Below are 15,967 nucleotides of genomic sequence, written 5' to 3' on the forward strand. Positions count from 1 at the left end.
CCGTAGACCTCAGGGGGTTAAGTGAACTACACTGTCGGTGAGTGCACACCATTTTGCACTGTCCTGTTTGTACTTTGTTTGTCGACTAAACGCCCCAGTTATGGTGCACTGTCGGGAAGACGAAGATGGCTCGTCTGTTGTAGTTGTTTTTTTTCCCAGCTGGGAAAACTGCAACGGATGATTGTGTTTTAGGTGCATGTGCATGTTTGTTGTGTTACCGCTTTTAGTCGCGACTGTTTTACAACAAATGCGACATACCGGCTCGCTCAGGTTAAGTGGTTCACCACGGTCATTCGGTTTGAATCCGAAGTGTTCCCACACTGCAGCTGTCGCGTTTGGCTTTGAAACCAATTCCATGTCCTCCAACTCACAACTAGCGTCTCGTCTTCTCGCTCTTCTCGGCAGTCGCCTCAAGCACTCCCGCCTTCCCACACAAAGTCCATGTGACTGACAAGCGCCGCCTCCCCACACAAAAGACCATGCAACTGACAAGAGGGTTTAAATGGAATTATCACGGCCGGAAAAATTATCGAGCTCCTTTTTTTTTATCGTGCGATTAATTGATTTATTGACTATCGCGACAGGCCTACTTATAGGCTATTGGCATAATTTATTCTGCGCTCAGAATTTTTTTTGACATTTTAATGATTTATTAATAAACTAGTGTTTTATGAGTCCGCGTCAGCTGCAAAGATGAAGTTGGTGACACTGACTCTGCAGTGGATGCACCTTTAGAGAGAAATGCAACTTTCATATATGGATTACATAATCAGGGTGTATTTAATTTCGATAAGAATTGGTTCGTTTAAAATTTGACATTTCAAACTTTCTATAGACAAATTTCTCAAGCAAGTAAGAATACACTGAGTTTCAGTTCATATTTGTGACGTGCTCCAGTTCATATGGAATGCCAACCCTGACTTAATAATAAATAAATAATTACATAAATAAATAAATATACAAAGAGATGTAAAAAAATACATAAACAAATACATAAATAAATATATGAAGAAATTAAAAAAATAAATAAATGAGTATTTATACTTTTATTTCCTTATTTATTTAGTTTTGTGGACAATCCTGTACAGGTCATACAGGGAATGAATGATTTCGAGATGGGCAATATGGCCAAATTCTTATATCACGGTTTATGTCCTTTAACCCTTGTGTTCATATTTTTGTTACTTAGCCAGTGTCCATGGGTCTGGTGGACCCGCTGCATTTTTGGGTTTTTAATTCAACATAATCAAACAATTTATGTTAAAATACTCAACAGATGTTTACTTCATTCCAATTACAAGCAATATAAACAGCATATATGGTTAATATTTTCCCTTTAGCTTTGTTAGATCACATTTAAGAATTGCAACCTTGTGCGGGAACGGCAGGGGTAGAAACAAAACTCACTTTTGCACTCACACTCTCTCACACTTACATGCAATCTCTCTCTCACATGCACGCACGCACACACACACTCACTCATTCACTCACTCACTCACTCACACACACTCACACACACTCACTTGGATATGTTGTTTACGGGGACTCTCCATAGGCATAATGGTTTTTCTAATGTACAAACTGTATAATCTATCCCCCTACACTAATCCTTCCCCTAAACCTACCAATCACAGAAAACTTTTGTACGGTGTACAGTGTGTGGTCATTGAAAATGTGTTCTGATATATGTTCTTCACAGAAAATGAGCCAAGGCCAATGAGTCTGACGTTGAAAAAAAAATTAATACTTTGACACGGAAGCACGTGAAATTAAGCACTTTTAATCACATCTCATGTAAATGTGCTGGATGAGGCTGATAAGAGCTTGTGTTTATTGTCTTTGAGACTCACACACCAGCTCAGAACGAGGAGAGAAACCAACGAACAGTTTTACTGAAGTCTACGCAAGCATATTGATCAATGCGTTCGAAACGCGACTGCGAAATCAGTTCACATTCACGTTTCTTAATTATGCATTCGCAACAAATGACAATTTAAATGCTTAAAAATATAAGGCATATTCCAAAGATGCTGCTCTTAGATACTGATTAATCACACAATTTAGGTTAAATCATCAATTGGAATTATCCAGGGATATATTATAGGTTAAATCAAACAAAAGGTGCATCATGTATAAGCAGCAAGTGAGACACACATATCATGCCATGCATTGTAGAGACGTACACAGAAGCTAACTGCATTTTCAATGTATCTTCCGAAAACAATATTGACAGCAACAATAGGAACAAACTTTTCCATAAAGAGGTGATATTTCCGCTATAAATTGATTTCCAGGGGCTTTAAAAATAAATAACTTGTGGCACACCCACTCAAAACGGTGTGACGACACTTATCTCACAAGAATAGACGAGACACGAGATTGGGTTCACGAGAATGAGACGAGACGAGATTTTTGCACAGTATTTTATAGAAATCCTCAATGACAGAGTTCATGACTGGAAAAATAGTCTGCAGGTGCATTTTGAAATGTTTTAACTAATAATCTTCTAATGAATGTCATTTCAGTTCTACTTTGAGCATGAATTATCATATGCATTGAAAGACAACAATATACAAGCACTGTATAAGGTTTTGCCACAAACTCAACTGACTAGCTTTTCTCCTGTATGATTTCACATGATTCTCTTCAGACTTTACTGTACATGAATTATGAGCTTCCAGAACCTCTGGTTGAGGCTGTGTGTGACCTCCTGATTGAACTCCTTTCCACAAATTGAACATAGAAATAAAAACAGTATAAATAATACAAATAAATAAGTTTTCTCTTAGTCTTATTAAGTGCAAACAATAAGTGCAAGTGCAACCATAATCAAAGTACTGTAGCGCACAGACTCTTTATAATTGTTGTGAAATTGCTGTTTTAAGGCGGTGAGTTCGGAAAAGGCCGGGTAGAGAGAAACGAGCGAGTGAGTTAAGCTGGTGCGATTGTGTACAGTTGTTGCGTTCCAGTTAAAAGTTCAGAAACGGAGCCTCCCTTGTCTTACGTTCTTCAGACGTTACAGTACTCTCTCAATATTCAAAGTGAAAACAGAGGCCAGAGCCACAACTACACAGTCCAGAGACAGGTTTGATATTTTGAGACAGGCTGTTGTATGTCAGGGAGCTTGTGTTTTACTTTCTCTTTGGGATTGGCGATCGCACGTACTCCGTAGCGGCAGTGCTGAGCGCGCATTCTACAAGATAAGACATTTATCAGACGTTTTAGGCTCTGTTGCGCTACAAATCCTCCGCCATCATCACGCGATCAGTGAACTGTGGTTCGTGCATAGACAGTATATAAACTGGACACAGCGACCCCATTGGATTCAATGGAGGAAAGTGAAGTCAATTAGAAGCACTCACTTCCTGATGGTCGAGCGTACTGCGCAGACTCAAACTGAGCTTGACGACGTAGATGTGACGTGAGCAACCCGTCTGTCTTCTAGTAGCTGTGCCAAGAGAAATCTGAATCATTCCCTTCTGAATCTTGCAGAGATGGAGATCGTGAGTAGGAGCTGTTCATGAGCTGGAGCAGGAGAAACTTTTGCTAAGTATTCTGATTAATTACTTTGTCATTTTGCCTCCACGTCTCCCCGATTGCCCGCGAGCTTCTCCTCCTGTCCATACGGTAATCTCTCTACTGTGCGACAGAGAGTCGCGTGGTTATGACGCAATCGTTAGCCTATTTTTACAAAAACTGCTTCTACGGGGCCATAACGTAAGATACAAGGTAATGAAGCCTTTAGAAATAAATAATGGACAAATGGAGTCTTGAAATGCCTCAGATGTAAAGTTATTCGTTGTCAAAGTGACACCAAAATGAATGGGAGTCAATGGGATGCTAACAGCAGGTGATGGTCCGCTAGCCAATGGCGGCGCCCGGGGAAACTTCAAAATAATATGAAACCCTGCCCCCCTGGGTTCGTGCTGCACTGTGTGCGACTGCAACTCGTGCTGGATGAGCAGACGTTTACAATGGTTTTTATTTAGATAAAAGACAGTGGAGGCACGTATCTATGTGTGAATGTACTATTCTGCGAGTTCTCATAGCACGAGATGCAGAGGAGCCATGGATGCATTTACACTGCAATTACAATCGCATAAATAATGTTATGAGATTAATGTTTTAAATATAACATTTTTAATATTGAAATATGAAAAAAACAATTAACATGCACAGTGTTAGATTAAACTGAGAAGGGTCACAGCACTTGCATATTGTTGTCCTACTGTTAGTTTCACTGCTTCTGCTCTCATTTGTAAGTCGTTTTGGATAAAAGCGTCTGCTAAATGAATAAATGTAAATGTAAATGAAATGATGGAAACAATGAAATGATACGTTTAAATATTAAACTGAAACAGCAATTCACTGTTTTAAGAAAATGTGGAATTAAGAAATGATTATATTAACATATTGCCTCATATTGCGCTCAATGGTGCCTATACAGGAAGCAGTCGAATGAAAAACAGAACACATTTTATATTATTTTACATTTGATTGTTTTATTTTGGCCTATTTCTAAAGAACTGTCTAGGATATGTTGGTGCTTTAAGCCAGTGTTTCCCAGCCTGGGGGGTCGCTAAAGATTTACGAGGAGTCGCCAAACTCACTCTAGCTTGAGGGTTTGGGATTAAACCGTTACCAGTTTCCCGATAAACCACCACACAATCTCCAGCAGTTAGTATTACAGTTTAATATTATAATTAACATTAAAACCGTATTTGATTTCCAGGATTTGCAAAACTCTGGTTTTTACATTGGTAAATACTGTCTGGTTTTAAACACAGACTTGCAGCGTAAGTTTCGTTCTGTTTGAAAAAAATGGCGTAAAGTGAGAGAGGATTTACAACCTTTACAACCGAGTGCTGAGGGAAATTATATGAACTAAAGTATCTCTGAAGGAAACTGACTGCCTTTTGATGATTTGATGGCATTTTCTTCTCATCTTCCCTCTGTGTAAAGTGTTTATAAGCTCAGCGCTGCTTTGGCTACTGGGGGAACTGCTGTATTTCTGCTGTTCATAAGCGCCACCTTCTGACAGACACTGATTTACATTTTCATTCAGTCTGTCTGCGTTTTGTGTATGTGAAACTCAGAACACATTTTTATGCGCTGTTGTAAATTTTAACCAGTTAATGAAAAATAAGCTAATGTGCATCTAAAAATCGCCTCGGTTACGACTGTAACCTCGGTTCCCTGAAGAGGGAACGAGCGTTGCGTCGAAATGACGCTATGGGGAACGCTTTGCGTGATGACGTCTTGAAGCACATGTCAAATCAGTCCAATGGTGTGGCGGAACGTCAGAGGCGGGTGACGTCACATACCAGGAAGCTATAAAAGCCGGCCCGAAACAGAAAACGAAAGCTTCGTAAAGTCTGAAGTCGCGCTGACAGGCATGAAGGAGATATGGCAAGGCGACGCAACGCTCGTTCCCTCTTCAGGGAACCGAGGTTACAGTCGTAACCGAGGCGTTCCCTTTCAAGGGAACTCCCGTTGCGTCGAAATGACGCTATGGGGAACGTCTATACCAACGCCTCCATAGCTACAAATGTCTGTCCTGTGTGTATCAAGTGAGCAGCACTAAGAAGACAAAACATGAGACCCTGGAGCAGAGTCTAAATCCAGAGAGTAGAACCTGACGAAGGTGTGCGGTGAGGACCAGCCTGCCGCATCACAGACGTCCTGTAACGAAACTCCTGATATAAGGGCCTTAGAGGCCGCCATACTCCTAGTAGAGTGCGACCGGACAGCCAAAGGAGAAGGCTGTCCAGCCGCCTCATAAGCAAGTGAGATAGCCTCAACCACCCACTTGCTCATCCTTTGCTTAGACACCGGACCTCCCTTGTTAGGAGACCCAAAGCACACAAATAATTGATCACTTTTACGCCACAGGGCAGCTCTGTGGACATAAGCGTCTAACGCCCGAACTGGGCAAAGCAAATTATTAGCCTCCTGGTCCGCATTCTGAAAGGGAGGAGGACAGAAGGCCTGCAGAACAATAGGTCTAGCCACATTGGTGGGGACCTTGGGGACATAGCCCGGTCTAGGGTGAAGAAAAGCTTTGACCATGCCCGGAGCAAACTCCAAGCATGACGGAGCAACCGACAATGCCTGGAGATCCCCTATTCTTTTAAGAGAAGAGATGGCGAGAAGAAACAGAGCTTTCAGAATTAGAAACTTCTCAGGAACCTCCTCAATGGGCTCAAAGGGGGCCAGGGAAAGGCCTTGCAGCGCAACGGACAAATCCCATGGTGGCACCCTAGAGCGAACTGCAGGCCTCAGCCTCCAAGTGCCACGAAGGAAACGAGATACCAGAGGGTCTTTCTCCACAGACATTCCACCCAAAGGAATGTGGTAAGCACCTATGGCCGCCACATAAACCTTTAAAGTGGACGGGGTCAGACCTGCAGTGAACCGGTCCTGCAGGAACTCCAGAACTGTACCAATTGGGCAGTTGACTGGATCCAACCGACGGTCACTACACCAAGAAGTGAATACTCTCCACTTCAGGGCATAAAGTTTCCTCGTGGAGGGAGCTCTGGACTGTAGAATGGTCTCAACAACCTCAGTTGAGAGACCTGACTCTATGAGCTGGGCCCCCTCAGAGGCCAAGCCCACAGGTTCCACAGTTCTGGCCGAGGGTGAAATATCAAGCCCTCTGCCTGGGACAGAAGGTCCCTCCTGACGGGTAACTCCAGAGGATGCCCGTCGAGGAGGGACACAAGATCGGGAAACCATACTCTGCCCGGCCAGCGCGGGGCTATAAGAAGTAGATGGACCCGGTCCCTGCGAACTCTTTCCAGAACTCCCGGGAGCAGAGCCACTGGGGGAAAGGCGTACAGACGTAGCCTCGGCCACGTCTGTACCATAGCATCCAGTCCCAGAGGAGCTGGATGCGTGAGGGAGAACCAAAGTGGACAGTGAGACGTCTCTCGAGACGCAAACAGATCCACTTGTGCTTGGCCAAACTCCCTCCATATCAGCTCCACCACCTCGGGGTGGAGCCTCCATTCCCCGGGCCTCGGCCCCTGTCTCGACAGAGTGTCTGCTCCTATATTCTGTACCCCGGGGATGTAGGCTGCCCTGAGAGACAGCAACTTCCCCTGGGACCACAAGAGGATATGGCGTGCCAAATTGGACAATGGGCGCGAACGCAAACCCCCTTGGTGGTTGATATAGGCGACTACCGACGTGTTGTCCGTATGTACTAACACATGGTGTCCCCTGAGATCTGTGATAAAGCTCCTCAGAGCCCGGAAGACAGCTAACATCTCTAGGCGATTGATATGCCAGGAACGATGATGGTCTTCCCACAGACCTTGAGATGAGCGACCCTCTAGGATCGCTCCCCAGCCCGTGAGGGAAGCATCCGTCGTTAGCAGTTTGCGACGACAAGGAGCTCCCAACACTGGGCCCTGGGACAGGAACCAGGGTTTCTTCCACATAACCAAGGCACGTAGGCATCGCCGCGTGACCTTGATCGTGCGAAATGGGTTGCCCCTCGGGGAAAACCCTCTGGTCCTGAGCCACCACTGCAGGGGCCTCATGTGCAGTAGTCCAAAAGGTATCACGTTGGAAGCTGCTGCCATGAGACCCAACAGTCTCTGAAACTGTTTGACAGTGAGTAGCTGGCCTAGCTTTACACTTTTCACAGCTGCAAGGATGGAATCTATCCGTGGCGGTGACAGGCGCGCCTGCATCGACACAGAATCCCAAACCACGCCTAAAAAAGTGGTCCTCTGTAGTGGAGAAAGCACACTCTTCTTGGCGTTCAGCCGTAACCCCAGCTCTTTCATGTGGGCGAGAACAACATCTCGATGTTGAACCGCCAACTGATGCGACTGAGCTAAAATCAACCAATCGTCGATGTAGTTCATGATGCGAATACCCTGGAGGCGCAGAGGCGCCAGAGCTGCATCCACGCATTTGGTGAAAGTGCGGGGTGATAAAGCCAGGCCGAATGGAAGAACTCGATATTGGTATGCTTTGCCCCCGAAAGCAAACCTCAGGAACTTCCAATGACACGGACGGATGGAAATATGGAAATATGCGTCCTTGAGATCTATCGTGACAAACCAGTCCTCGGACCTGATCTGTGGCACGATTTGTCTCAAAGTTAACATTTTGAACTTGAGCTGCATGACTGACTCGTTCAGAACTCGAAGATCTAAAATGGGACGCAATCCCCCGTCCTTTTTTGGAAGTACCGGCTGTAAAACCCGGTTTCCCTGTTGGAGGGAGGTACATATTCTATGGCCCCTTTCTCTAACAGAGTGTTTACTTCCTGTTCCATAACCAGAACCTGCTCGGGGCCCACCACTGTGGGCAGGACCCCCATAAACCGAGGTGGGCGTTTTTTTAATTGTATCTGATACCCTTTTTCCACGGTCTGCAGGACCCAACGAGAAACATTTGACAGTAGCTTCCACGCTGTCAAAGATTCTACTAGAGGTACCAGCCTCTCGAGACTGGTTTCTGGATTTTGTTGCTGTTGAGTAGTCGGTTCGACGCCCTGTAACGGCGTACCGGCAGGGAACGACCGAACAGACTGCTCTAGCACCCTCCTCGGAGGGGGCGGGCATCCCGAGGCCACTACGTTTCCGGGTGGACCTTGAGATATGTGCTCGCCGGAGACCGCTGCGCCCTGTAACACCAGAGGTGGCAGGGTTGGCAGAACGGTCCCCTGAGGGCACCGAAGAGAGACGGGCACCGTAAAAAGAGGTGTTAACCGCTCTGCTTCGGGGGGAACTACCCTCATTTGTCCTGAGCCCTCGGACATCAGGACCTTTTCCCAGCAGCCTTCTTGGCGGTAATAACGGTCCGCAGATCCGTTTTACCCCTCGAAGACTGCTGGGTTTGAGAGCGCCCTCCGTGTCCCCGAGATTTTTGTGGGGGAGCACGAGAGGACACACTCTGTTTTTGAGTGGCACGGTGTTCAGCGCTCTTTTTAGAGGAGTGAGGCTGCTCCCGCTCAGCAGCCTCAATGAAAGAACGGCGGGGGAGAAGTTTTTGCAATGCAGCTGCCTGTTTAGCAGCTTCCTGAGATTTAGCTACCGCACTGTTTACTGCATCGCCAAATAAACCAACAGTGGAAACCGGAGCATCTAAGAGAACGTGCTTTTCTTTCTCTTTTATATCGCTCAAATTGAGCCACAGATGCCTCTCAGTGGCCACCAGGGCTGCCATAGACCGCCCGATTGATTTAGCGGTCTCCTTGGTGGCCCTGAGAGACAAATCTGTGGCTCTGCGTAGTTCAGCCACTGTATCAGGACCAATTCCCCCGCCCTCCTCTAAATCCCCCAATAATTCTGCCTGATAGGCTTGCATAATAGACATCGTATGCAGACACGCTGCAGCTTGACCAGCGGCTGCATACGATTTATGAACCAGAGATGAAGTGTATTTTACTGGCTTAGAGGGAAGTGAAGGAGCTTTCAGGGAAGATGCCGTTGCTGGAGAGAGATAGCTCGCAAGCGTCTCCTCCACCTTCGGCATCTCCCCATAACCATATTCTTTATATTTGTGAATGGAAGAATAATGGGATGTTTGTGGTGCATACACTCTGTATGAAACCGGTTTTCCCCACGATCTCGACACCTCGGTGTGGAGATCGGGGAAAAACGGAAGGCTTCTTCGCTGAGGCTGTGTACGAGATGGCAGGAAGCGTTCGTCGAGCTTACTTTTCGAACGAACGTCCTGCCTATCCTCTGGCCACTCAATAGATAATCTGTGAACTGCTCTCGTGACAACATCGAGCAATTCCTCAAAAGCGTGAGACTGAGGTGGCGAATCCTCAGACTCAGCTTCAACACTAACAACGTCCAACTCCTCAGAGCTGGACAATTGCAGTATTGGTGCCTCCATCGGGGGGGAAGAAACCGCAGCGCGTGCTTCCACACCCTGATGAGAGGCACTGGATCTATCAGAAGGATGTTGAGATAAGGCAGAGCCCGTCTCAACATCCACTGATAAATCCATTTGTGAACCCCAGGTCTGAGATCGACGCCGTGCCTCGGCAGCGGCGGGACCCAAGCCCTGGGGAACGTGGTCGGGATTGAACCGAGCCAAGCGGGATCGGAGCGTACGCAATGGAAGCGCCTCGCAATGCACACAGTCACCACCCTCGAGTGCTGACTGGGCATGCTCCTCACCCAAACAAACAACACAAAGAGTGTGAGTATCACCTCCCGTTAAATAACGCGGGCAGGGATGGACACACACTCTAAACTGCTGCTTGCTCGCCATACTGAATATATATATGTGATATAGACAGACAACACCAAATAACAAGGACAGATTCAACACAGAGCGCAACTGAAGACTCAGAAAGCTTTCGTTTTCTGTTTCGGGCCGGCTTTTATAGCTTCCTGGTACGTGACGTCACCCGCCTCTGACGTTCCGCCACACCATTGGACTGATTTGACATGTGCTTCAAGACGTCATCACGCAAAGCGTTCCCCATAGCGTCATTTCGACGCAACGGGAGTTCCCTTGAAAGGGAACTAAACAACTCGCATAATAAGGTATCTAGAATTATTAATTGATCTGATAAAATACTTATCATTTTGACTCATCCGGTTTCTTAAGAAATGGTTTAAAGGCTGGAGCACTAACACTAACCCTTTTTTAAAAGGTGGACCTTTGTGCAGTTTTCACCCTCATTTTGTATTTATTTATGAGGTGAAAATACTTCATTTTGATGACTTCAGACAGAATCTGACTGGATGCTGTTACTGGGAGGCTGAATGGAGCAGATAGATGGTATATCAGTGACATATAAAGGAATCAGCAGGAAAGGACGGAGTAATGACTGTGTGTTTGGATGCAGTGAAAAATCCTGGAGTCTGATCTGCTATAATAACAGATTCTCTGTCTGTCACAATAATAAAGACACTGATATTCCTGTCGTCTCTTCATCCTCTAAGAGAGCAGGAGTGTATGTGGACGTGTCGGCCGGCACTCTGTCCTTCTACAGCGTCTCTGACACACACACACTCACACACTTACACACACTCAACACCACATTCACTGAACCCCTCTGTGCTGGATTTAGACTTTATGATGATAACTCCTCAGTGTCTCTGTGTGACATTAAACAGCGTCCTGAGAGAAACAACAGTGATACACACACAACCGGGTGAGTGAAATATACTGTGTCTTAGTGAAGGATTTCTCCAGACTGAATAATAGTTCAATCCTCTGTTCTTCATACATCACTAAACACTAGAGATGCACCATATTGGGTTTGTGCTGATACTCCATATGCTGATATTTCACAACATGTTTTGGCCAGTACCAATAAATACATATTTTCCTTTGTTTTGAAACAACAGAGTCTCTCCTGTGCAGAGACTATAAACACATTATTCTTCATTTTAGTTAGTTTAGAGCTAAATCTATTGTGTCCTTCAGTTTCAGAGTTGTGAGGTCTCTGTGAATAGTGCTTAAGACTGATTTACTGGTATTTCTCTAAAGCTCCTGATCACACACGATCTCTAAACTGTAATTTGCTATTAATTTTCTGTAATTTTCTAGCTGTAGTGTGATCTTCTTTTCTATTAATATTCCTGCAGACGAGGAATAAGACAGAAATAGTCAAATTCACTCAGTATTACTTGATCTATTCCAGCACTCCCTCAATTACAATCAAGCACAATTAACTGTAGACAGTTGTGTTGTAAGCAGTAAAACAGTCCAGTTCTTTATAGTCAAACTCATTTATTATGTGTGATAATGAACATTTCTGTCCACCCCAGACTGCTGATGGTCTTTATCTGTCCACCTCTGTGAAAATATCCACAGTTAAAAAAATTGATTTATAGAAGACTTGACACATTATTCAGCTTGAGCTTATTGATGGAGAATATAGAGTTCATGTTGGCTAGTTAAACATAAACATAACTGGACAATTATGTGTGAATTAAACTCTCATTATAGTATATATGTGTTTGTTATATTAGATTGTTTGTTATTAGTGAGTGACATCACAGGTGTCAGTCGCAGCAATATATACTAGCTTTATATTTTCTCTCTGTCAAACTGCCTGTCAAATAGTTTTTATAGTAAACTGTTTGTATGTTGTTGGTTTTGAATTGTTGGTAATACTTTACAATAAGGTCCCATTAGTTAACATTCGTTAATGCATTAACTGTATTTGTTAACGTTAGTTAGTCAACTGTTCATTGTTAGTTCATGTTAGTTCAGGTCCATTAAATAATATTGACAGATACAACTTTTGATTTTAATAATGTATTAATAAACATTGAAAATAACATAAACTGAGATTATAAAACCAGCTGACTCTTTTCTTCTGCCTTCTTCTGGTTCTTCACAGGTTCTCTCAGCCCAAACCTTCTGGGCTCGATATTCACCCGCTGCTGAACTGTCAGTCTTGTGTCCATATAGCTGATTCTGATCAGTGGCTTCAGATTGAGCCGTCGGCCTGTACAGATGAAGGAGGGTCAAAGTTCAGGGTCAGCACTGACCCAGGCCGTTACGAGTGTGTCAGGACCAGAATGCGATGGGTCTGTGACTGTGTCGTCACCCTTCAGTACCGTACCGTAGACGGACTCTTCCTCAACGCAGAGCTGGAGAGGCTGCAGTGCAACCGGATCGGTCCAGTGATTGACGTGACGGTGATCTCAGGGAAACTGGAGGAAGTTCATCTGCCCCATTACGCCTGTTTAGGAGAGTCTGACCCCTCTCTCAAAGATGCTGTGAAAGTCCTCACCGTAAAAGACGAGGGAATAACCACAGAACCTGTGCAGTTGACCCGATTCCATGCTAAGATTGTCCAACCATCCTTCTCTCTGAAAACATTAATAATAAGTTGGATAATGGGATTGTATGAACACTGCGATCTTCTTCTCTACATGCGTTCTAAAGATCCTCTCATTCTACATCTCTACTTTTTTCCAGTTGATGATCATGCAAAAGAAAAGGTTGAGAAGAAAGAAAAGTCATATGACCCAATAGATTATCCCAGACCTGGCAGGCCAATTCGGATGAACACGCCACACATTCTTGATGTTCCTGGTGCCTCCACTATCCATCCCAAAGAAGGGATCACACTCACAAGAGAAACTCCCCCAAACTTCTTCAGGGTCAAGACTCGTCTGGAGAATGATCTTCAAATGACTCTTATCAGAGAAGAGGATAAGGAGGAGGTCTGGGATGCAACATTTGAGAAAGATGATCTGATTCATCCTAAGAGAGACGAGCCGCGTCTGAATAGTGATCAGATTCGTCCTAAGAGAGACGAGCCGTGTCTGAATAGTGAGGCAGATAAAGCAAGATATTTTGATAACCATTGGCCAAATCTCATTCAGGAGGTTACAAATGTCCAGATCATTGCAGATAAACTGCGTCAGCAAGAACTAATTCATGAGGAACAATATTCAGAAATCACACAGAATTTAACCAGTCAGGAGAGCATGAGAAAGATCTGTGCCATTATACGCAAACACAGAGATCCTGTGAAAGCTGAATTCATCTCAGTTCTTCAGGAAGAGAAGCTTTACCCCTTTTGAACATTGGTCTGATTCTTGATCTGATATGGGTTTATCTGAACTTATCAAAATATACTCCTTTCAAAATATTAATTCATAGTAACATTACAAATAAATTAAAGGTTTTGCTTTGCTCTTTTTGCTCTTTACATTGTAAATGTTCTGCAGGGAAATAAATGTAAGTTTTTGCACATCTAAGTAAATGTTCCACAGGGAAGGTAAAACGAGTTCAATATTAAAGTAAATGTATACCAGCATTTATATTTATGTTTGTCTAACTGTATTTCATACTTGTTGGTGAATTGCTGATGTACATTTTTATAGATTAGCCATAAACTATCAAATGTTGTAGTTTACTAAAAAGGATAGAGTCCATCTCTTTTTTCATATGATTATATGAAAGCTTTAAGAGAAGCTTTAGTCAAGTCAAGTCAAGTTTATTTATATAGCGCTTTTCACAACATAGATTGTATCAAAGCAGCTTCACAGTATTAAATTAAAACAATACATCAATGTTTGTTTCTAGTGGAACGTCCACGTTTGGTAATGCTGATCAATAGTATTGTTGATTGATTAATTCAATTAAATATCCCCAAATATCCCCAACTGAGAAAGCCAATGGCAACAGTGGCAAGGAACCGAAAAACTCCATCAGGTGACCTAATGGAGAAAAAAAAAAAACCTTGGGAGAACCCAGGCTCAGTCGGGGGCCAGTTCTCCTCTGGCGTTTATAAACTAGAGGTCGGATATAACTGTAAGATTAAAAGTATTATATGAATGCCTGGCTGAAGAGATGCGTCTTTAATCTAGTTTTAAACTGGGAGAGCGAGTCTGAGCAACGAACAGTATCAGGAAGACTATTCCAGAGTTTTGGAGCTAAATGTGAAAATGCTCTCCCTCCTTTGGTTGATCTGGATATCCTAGGTATGACCAAAAGCCTTGAATTTATTGATCTTAAAGAGCGCGATGGATTATAGGGCGATAGAAGATCCGTTAAATAGACTGGAGCTAAGCCGTTTAGGGCTTTATAAGTCAGTAGCAATACCTTGTAATTAATACGGAACTTTATAGGTAACCAATGTAGTGATGATAAAATCGGTGTTATATGATCATATTTTCTTGATCTCGTAAGAACTCTAGCGGCGGCATTTTGGACTAACTGTAGCTTGTTTATTGAGGATGCAGGACAACCAGCTAATAAAGCATTACAGTAATCCAGTCTCGAGGTCATGAATGCATGAACTAACTTTTCTGCATCAGAAACTGATAGCATATTATGTAGCTCAATGTTTCTAAGGTGGAAAAAGGCTGTTCTTGTAACATATGAAATATGATTTTCAAAAGACAGGTTGCAGTCTAATATAACACCCAGGTCTTTTACTGTAGAGGATAAAGTAACAGGACATCCTATGATGTTAAAGTTGTATTGTGAGAGGTTCTGTGGGCGGTTTTTTGAACCGATGATCAGTACCTCTGTCTTGTCTGGATTTAATAAAAGAAAATTGCGTGTCATCCAATATTTTATATCTTTGACACACTTTGTCAATTTGGATAATTTAGCGTTTTCTTCTGGCCGTGATGAAATATAGATTTGAGTGTCATCAGCATAACAATGGAAACTAATTCCATGTTTCCATATAATATTTCCAAGTGGCATCATATATATTGAGAATAATAGAGGGCCCAACACAGATCCCTGTGGCACTCCATAGTTTACTGGAGTTATGATCGATTTTTCTCCATTTAAATAGAAAAAATGGTAGCTGTCAGATAAGTATGATCTGAACCAGCTTAATGCTTGTCCTTGAACACCAGTATAATTTTGTAGTCGATCTAAGAGTATTGTGTGATCTATAGTATCGAACGCAGCACTAAGATCAAGTAAAACTAATATTGAGATACAGCCTTGGTCAGAAGCTAAAAGTAAATCATTTGTGATTTTAACGAGCGCAGTTTCAGTGCTATGATGCGGTCTGAATCCTGACTGAAACTTTTCATAGATGTCCAGGAAATCATGGACTGTGTCGAACCGGACAACCATGCACTTGTCGAGTCTGTAATGGAAGATAAAAGCGTCCAGTGTTCTCCAATTAAAGTTGATGCAGAGACTCAGACGGATATCGGGCTAATATACCAATTGGATGCAGCTGTACAGTGGCCAGCTGACACACACTACCAGGTGGCGACCGACCATAGTAGTTACGCACGTAAACATGAGTTGGTAGTGGAGGATGACAACTCTCAAGATCTGTTCTTATCAGATAATGAACCTAGCGATCTGTCTCAGTCACAGCGTAGTCTATTTGATCCGGATTACACTGCAAGTGCATCAGAGTCCTCTCAAAGTACACAGGGCTCACGACCTTCAATTAATTCACATGTTGAAGGAATTAGCACTAGAGTTTTTCTAGTTTTTGAGGAGCAGTTACAGCAATTGCTTCGACATTGTTCAAAGTGTG

The 15,967-nt window shown here is 43.5% G+C and overlaps 2 protein-coding genes across 2 annotated transcripts in view; both read left to right on the forward strand.

Annotated features, from left to right (window-relative positions):
* The window catches only part of LOC309494178 (uncharacterized protein), a 32,287-nt gene that overhangs the window by 12,250 nt on the left and 4,070 nt on the right, over positions 1-15,967 (forward strand). The gene's annotated exons all lie outside the window — the stretch shown is intronic.
* Positions 10,733-13,877, forward strand: LOC309494173 (NACHT, LRR and PYD domains-containing protein 1 homolog). Its single transcript, XM_082163423.1, has 2 exons — positions 10,733-11,137; positions 12,335-13,877. Exons 1-2 carry the CDS (start codon positions 10,746-10,748, stop codon positions 13,527-13,529), a joined length of 1,587 nt encoding a protein of 528 aa, XP_082019549.1. The 5' UTR covers positions 10,733-10,745; the 3' UTR covers positions 13,530-13,877.

This window comes from Leuciscus leuciscus, assembly GCF_965113295.1.
Source record: "Leuciscus leuciscus genome assembly, chromosome: 3".
Taxonomy (NCBI): domain Eukaryota; kingdom Metazoa; phylum Chordata; class Actinopteri; order Cypriniformes; family Leuciscidae; genus Leuciscus; species Leuciscus leuciscus.